Here is a 7,389-nt window from a genome sequence, read left to right on the forward strand (position 1 = left end):
TACAATATTTGGACTGTACTTGATAGGACTTTGTTTAAAATATTAATTCTATTTGGTTTCACCCTGTAAGACTCATATTGAACATTGATTTCTGGATACAGATTTAGAACAATATTGAAATTAATTATCTTCATTCTAGCTAGAGACACTTTTCAATTTGTGTTAGGTTTGTTTTTCCGGGGGGCATTTTCTAGTGTCCACCTGTGACGTTTGTCTTTCTGAAGAAGACGAATTATGTTCTCTACTTATAAAAACCAATCCCTGTACCAATTAGACATCAGTTATAATTTGGTCTTCGCTCTGAGAAGACAAGAACAGCGACACAATGGTAAGTTAAAGCAAATTTATTTTTATTAGAATCTTGTCCTTTCATAGTTATGAACAGTCCCCTAACTAACCTCAGCAAAACAACTTGGATCTTAGAGTATTGTTAGTCAGCATGATTTTTAAGTTCAACTAATTTTTCAAAAGATATTTTCCTTGTGGTGGAAATGAATTCAAATTTTTAAAGGGCATTTTCTAGTGTCCACCTGTGACGTTTGTCTTTCTGAAGAAGACGAATAATGTTCTCTACTTATAAAAACCAATCCCTGTACCAATTAGACATCAGTTATCATTTGGTCTTCGCTCTGAGAAGACAAGAACAGCGACACAATGGTAAGTTAAAGCAAATTTATTTTTTATTAGAATCTTGTCTTTTCATAGTTATGAATAGTCCTCTAACTAATCTCAGCAAAACAACTTGGATCTGAGAGTATTGTTAGTCAGCATGATTTTTAAGTTCAACTAATTTTTCAAAAGATATTTTCCTTGTGGTGGAAATGAATTCAAATTTTTAAAATCCATTTCTTAAAAATATCCACATAGGTAGGTAGGTACTTTTCTTTCAACTCAATGCCAACAACTAAATCTCATTTTGTCTTCATTCCATTGCAGAGGTTTTTACTCGTGGCACTCAGCTTTGTCGCCTTGGCATTTGCTGCCCCTCAATCCGGTCCATACGCCCCTCCAACACCCAAAGCTGAATATGGGCCGCCAGCCCCCTATGCACCAGCCCCACCACCACCTCCACCAAAGGTAGAATACGGGCCACCAGCCCCCTATGCACCAGCACCTCCTCCACCACCACCACCACCACCATCACCACCACCACCACCACTTTAGTAACAAGGCTATAGTCTTAACAAGGCTTTTTAGTATAAAGAATTTCTACACCTGGAATAGCATGTCGAATGCACCAGTTTTCAATGGATCACTCAAGTTTGACAACATTGCGGGTAGTTGGTATCTGGATGGATGACCATATCTAGACAATTCCCTGGCTTTTCCCCATTGTGTAAGACAACCCTGTAAATATTGAAGAGAATGATTTTGAATTTTTTACTGCAATAAAGTCCATAATTAAAATTAGTATAATTAAAGAATTTCTACACCTGGGATAGCATGTCGAATGCACCAGTTTCCAATGGATCACTCAAGTTTGACAACATTGCGGGTAGTTGGTATCTGGATGGATGACCATATCTAGACAATTCCCTGGCTTTTCCCCATTATACTCAGGTTGGGTGAAGTTAATAGGATTAGGCGTATAGCTTGCACACGTCACACATTGGGTAGTCGCCTACAAACCTATAAGAATTATACATAGAAGTCCTCTATAGACTCCATATCCAGTGGTGTAGCGTGGTCTAAATTCAAGTGTAGGGCGTGTAGCGCTCATGCACAGGTTTACCAAGTCCATCACAGTACATGCCATTAATATGTATGAGCACTAGAGTGAACTTTTGAGTTGTATGGTCGCCATACACGCCATACATACACGCTACGCCACTGTCCATATCATTTTCCTAGGTTTGGTTTTGCAGCCGACTAAGCGCTGCTAAAAGTCGCGTGTCCAATGTGAGACAAGTCTAAACCCCCCATCATCAAAAACTTTAGGAATAAGAAGTACAGTGTAGCGTTAATACGTTATACCTCAAAAAGAAAAAGAAAATAGTTACCTACCAGCAGCTGTAAGCTCTTCCAGCACAATGTCCCAGGCACTTGAACCTCTCTTCTCTATCTTATTCGAATCGAGCATTTTAATTTCCGATATAGTTACCTACCTGCAGCTGTAAGCTCTTCCAGCACAATGTCCCAGGCACTTGAACCTCTCTTCTCTATCTTATTCGAATCGAGCATTTTAATTTCCGATACGCGTGAGCACCACCACGACAAGGCTGATGACAGAGCGCCAGAACAGACGCGAATGCTGTCCGGAATTTTGTCCCTGGATAGGTCGTCTGCAGTGACTGACAGGACTACTAGAAGAAGGACGCATGTCATCAGCGGAACGTGAACCATCTGTCCAGAAAATCCTGAGATGTAGATTGATTGCTGGCAGGAAGCGTCCTGAAGATGAAGGAGTTCAAATAAATTATTTAGTTTTGGTTCGATAAAGGATTGATATCGCTCTAAGCTACTAAAGTTTTTAGTGACATGGGCAAATTAGGCGACAATCTACCCGCGTCCTTGCCAGCCTAGTTAACTTCGTTGCGACGCCGTGGGAGACCTTCCCCCCTCTTAAAGTATTGCTTGTTTTTATTGCCTTTGAATATAAAGTGTAATTTATATACCCAAACCTTACCTTTCAGGGGAATGTGAATGTGCTTATGTGCCTCACTAATAATATTTACCTTAACGATAACGCGTTTTTTTTTTTTTTTTTTTTTTTGAGGGCAAAAGTTTTTTTACTTTCTATTACTACAGTATAGCGGAGCTATACTAGTAATGAAAGTATTGCAATCGGTCCAAATTTTCTATACCCCATTAAAGTCCCCCATTCGTAATACCTGTATTTTACGGCAAAATCTATACAAGGAATTGAAATTCACTCTTCACTCACCTATCACGAATGCTCCAATCGCAGCCTTTGCCATTCAGTAGGACCACCACTTCCAGATGGCCATGTATGATGGCCACCATCTCACCTAAATGGTATGTACAGATTGTACAGGGGAGAGAAAGCTTGAATTTCAGGGGTGAACGACCTTTTAACGGGGTTTAAGAGTGCCTATTAAATCTGGTAGGTACAAGGCTTTTATGCCTCACTTTTTCCTGGACTTCTAACAAGGTCCTCAATTATTGAGACCGTTTTTTACTGTCCTCGCGGAACTGAATGTAGCCCAAAATCGACAGCAGCAAGTACTAGATGATTATCATGTTGGTTAACATCAATGTTCCATTGTGAACTGGTGCATTCAACTGCTGCTGATTCATAAATCTTTAAAGGCTATCCACAGATTGAAAATGCATTCAGTCATCCTCATTTTATCGCAAAGGAATAATGCAATAAAACTGCTTTCCTGAATCTGGAGTGACCATCATCGTCAAAAACGTTTCTACTGATGGAACCAGTCCCGTCCAAATAAACGGGCGATGCCCCTGCTATTTGCAGCGGTCCAGCTTTATGCATTTATATTATGTTCCCTCCTAATCGGACAAAAAGCCTTCAACATCGTAAGGATACACATTGCAGTGCACCCTCTAAAATCGACTTGTCAGAACTTGGAATAATATACTACTCATTTGATTTCGCTGACGATGATGGTTAGACTTTTTACATCAAGATCAGACCAGTCCAAACCGTTTTGTCTGAATCTTCTTCATTGTCATTCTAAATGTATTGATTACTCTGGGTATTTTTGTAAATAAAAGACGTACCTAAATTGTTTGTAAATACCTACATAAGTTTTATTATTATTATTATTTCCTCCTAGGTATCTAAAAAGTGAAAATCATCGAGCTGCAGGTTGAGCACTGGGCACCAATGCAATATACATATTTGAGACTTACCTCTCCCTGACAAATTTCCTTATGTCGTTCAAGTCCCCATATTGAATTGCCCGGTGAAATGTTGTAACAGACATGAAATCATCTGAAATCAGAAGTATTTCCTGAAGGAAGATCATTAAATTAATTTTATCATTACCATTGTCATGGGGACGGAAAGTCATCAGAAAAATATATTCTTAGATACCTACAATTTCATCGAAAGCCAATATCAAAAATTGGACCATCAATTGAACTCTGGAGGATATACCTATCTACTCCTGCAACTCCTAAGAATCTCTAGATACCTATATGGACATTTTAGAAGCTACGCAAACTCAAGTAATTAAAACTTACCCGAAGTGTCAGCATAAATTTCCTCACTGTAAAGCACCTGCTTCGTGTTGGAGCTTTTGGTGAAAGCTTGGACTCGGAATTTGAAGCAGGTTTCCGGTCTCAAATTGTCGACCATGATGGAATTGCTGAATCCGCTGAAATTTTTAGGAAAAATACCTACTCGAAATAAAAACTAAAACCTAGGTATAGTGGGTAAATTTGTACTAATATTTACCCTCGGGTCTACAGTCTTAAGCTGTGTCTACACATGGTCCACCGGCCGTCGATCGATGTCGACTGGAACCGTCCACACTGCCTGGACAGCATAGAATCACCTCGTCGACCGACATCAATCGACGACCATCGACTTTGTGTGAACACAGCTTTATTTCCTTACTTCTTGTGTTGAACATTTTTGCCAAATGTCATCAAGGTCGGACAAGCCGTCAGAGAAATATAGATAGCCCTAGCTTAAACTTTATTGAAAATTTGTAAATAAAACTTAACACTACTTACCTATAGATTGGTACCCAAGACCGTATTCTGTAGTCTTCCCTCTGGAGCAGATATGCCACCATTGAGTCACCATCATCCTCGGATTCAACCCGGTTCCATTCTAAAGTTATAGCTTGTCTGGTGCGTTTGGCAACTCTTAATTTCAGCATTTGCAAAGAACTGGGGTACCTAGCTGATTCCTAGCAAAACACTTCAATTCCTAGCAAAACACTTCTTGTGCACTTCGTTAAAGTATAAGTACCTACCTAAGGTATCTTCTTTCTTATAATATTAAAGAAGACTATAATTGGCACTTGAAAGAGATTCAAATTCAAGCGAAAGGCTAGAAAATGGAGGCTGTTGTAGGTAATTTTCCTGGGAAAAAGAGGCGCGCCTAAGAAATATAACTGCCATAATGTCCCGAAGTAAAACGTGTAGGAAGTAGGTACTTAGTTTTTCCTGGAAAGAAGAAAAAACCGTAGGTAATATTTTCATGACAATGATATTTGCAGTTTTTTTTACCAGGAAAAATCGAGACGACAAAAGTTCTAACTGGGTTCTTCAGTTTTCAAATCCCTTGATAACGATCTTAATACCTAGCTACCTAATACCTACTCGTAAGTAGGTAAGTATTTATGCACGTTGATACCAAGAGAACATTATTAAACTTATTATTCGATATACGAGTACAAAGAGAATATTTAAATTTATAACAAATTCTTAGTGGAAAAATAATGAAGTGAAAACACAACACAACAACGTCAAGCCTTCTTTTTATTTCAGTAGGTACTTTTATTCTTGTCCTAGAAAAGGTAAACTCAATGTATTGATCAAACATTGTTAGAAATATTAGAGCTAAAATTTTCTTCTTCTTTTCATTCTTCAGTAAAATTATTTCCACTACTAGACTTCGAACTAGAGGTCTGTTGATCTGAAATCCCATGCTATTGCCCTTTTATTTTTGTCCTAGAAAAGGTAAACTCAATGTATTGATCAAACATTGTTAGAAATGTTAGGGCTAAAATTTTCTTCTTTTCATTCTTCAGTAAAATTATTTCCACTACTAGATTTCGAACTAGAGGCCTGTTGATCTGAAATCCCATGCTATTGCCTCTAGCTACCAACTCCTCTAAACCACATATTTGAGGACAAAATAACTGCTATGAGCATCACAATCCACAGGTTTAGAGCTGGTTTAGAGATTTATTTTTTATCCACAAACTCATGTTTTCATTTTCCGATGGATATTATTTCATTTCATTGTTTCCTACCTCCAGGACAATAAGACAACAGGGTGAACAATGTGCAAGCTTTCCGCTATTGCCTAGAGGCAACCAACCAAGTTGGTAGCTAGAGCTACCAACTCCTCTAAACCACATATTTGAGGACAAAATAACTGCTATGAGCATCACAATCCACAGGTTTAGAGATGTATTTTTTATCCACAAACTCATATTTTCATTTTCCGATGGATATTATTTCATTTCATTGTTTCCTACCTCCAGGACAATAAGACAACAGGGTGAACAATGTGCAAGCTTTCTTGCAACACTCAGAGGCAATACCACTACGCCGCAATCTATTGTACATGGGTGTCTCATAAACAGGTAGAACATCGTTGAACTCATCGCCCTCGTCTGTAGGTGAGATATGACACCTATAAAACATAAATGGCAAAACTTGTACAAGCATCTTAGGTAATTCACTACACTCTCACCCATCGCAGACACTCCAATTGCAGCCTTTGCAATCCGGACCAACCCAGCAGGAACACCACTTCCAGATGATTTTTTGAAATATATTTAAAGAAATTATAAAGGTAGGTAAATGGCAAGTTTTCTTCTGCCTCTTTCAGGATGGATGCAGCCTTCTGAGGAGGATTGAGGAGCTTTTTGAAAAACCAGGGAAAAAGATGGAATAAAATCCAATGTCATGAGTACTTGAGGTAAAATCTGAGTTACCTATTTCACGTGTCTTTAAAGTCACAGTTATACTCAGGTTGGGTGAAGTTAATAGGATTAAGCGTATAGCTTATACCCGTCACACATTGGGTAGTCGCCTACATACCTATAAGAATAATACATAGAAGTCCTCTATAGACTCCATATCTAACCATATCATTTCCCTAGGTTTGGTTTTGCAGCCGACTAAGTGCTGCTAAAAGTCGCGTGTCCAATGTGAGACAGGTCTAAACCCCCCGTCACCAAAAACCTTAGGAATAAGAAGTACAGTGTAGCGTTAATACGTTATACCTCAAAAAGAAAAAGAAAATAGTTACCTACCTGCAGCTGTAAGCTCTTCCAGCACAATGTCCCAGGCACTTGAACCTCTCTTCTCTATCTTATTCGAGAACTTTTAACAGTTTTAAGTGTTAACGTAATCCGTAGTGCAATTGAATCGCCATGATCTATACAATATTTGGACTGTACTTGATAGGACTTTGTTTAAAATATTATTTCTATCTGGAAAAGCTAGCTCATTATTGGTCAGTTGGTCACCCATCCAGATGTCAACCACGCGCAACGCACGAAGGTAGCTATTTCTTACAACGACCCCATCGCATCCGTACCTCCTGTTTATATTTACGTAAAGTTTTCACGTACAAGGAATTGATATATCAGGAAAAGCTGAGTTTAATATTTTCTTTTCTCCCAAACATATCAATATTCTATACTTGGAGAAAAGGGGTTGATTTTATTCTTATGTAGGTACCTATTGTTTTGACGGGGAGGGAGCCATGGGAAATGG

The 7,389-nt window shown here is 38.6% G+C and overlaps 2 protein-coding genes across 2 annotated transcripts; one reads left to right on the forward strand and one right to left on the reverse strand.

Annotated features, from left to right (window-relative positions):
- The first annotated feature begins 234 nt into the window (after positions 1-234).
- LOC103514480 (wiskott-Aldrich syndrome protein homolog) lies at positions 235-1,164 on the forward strand. The gene is made up of 3 exons (XM_008479363.1): positions 235-328; positions 638-657; positions 937-1,164. The coding sequence occupies exons 1-3, from the start codon at positions 235-237 to the stop codon at positions 1,162-1,164; spliced, it is 342 nt and encodes a 113-aa protein (XP_008477585.1).
- A 416-nt stretch (positions 1,165-1,580) lies between these two features.
- LOC108253033 lies at positions 1,581-4,820 on the reverse strand. The gene is made up of 4 exons (XM_017446238.2): positions 4,663-4,820; positions 4,168-4,301; positions 3,835-3,916; positions 1,581-1,629 (listed from the first exon to the last, which is right to left on the reverse strand). Exons 1-4 carry the CDS (start codon positions 4,809-4,811, stop codon positions 1,581-1,583), a joined length of 414 nt encoding a protein of 137 aa, XP_017301727.1. The 5' UTR covers positions 4,812-4,820.
- Positions 4,821-7,389: the final 2,569 nt, after the last annotated feature.

The sequence above is a fragment of the Diaphorina citri genome, unplaced genomic scaffold (assembly GCF_000475195.1).
Source record: "Diaphorina citri unplaced genomic scaffold, Diaci psyllid genome assembly version 1.1 scaffold1150, whole genome shotgun sequence".
Classification (NCBI taxonomy): Eukaryota; Metazoa; Arthropoda; class Insecta; order Hemiptera; family Psyllidae; genus Diaphorina; species Diaphorina citri.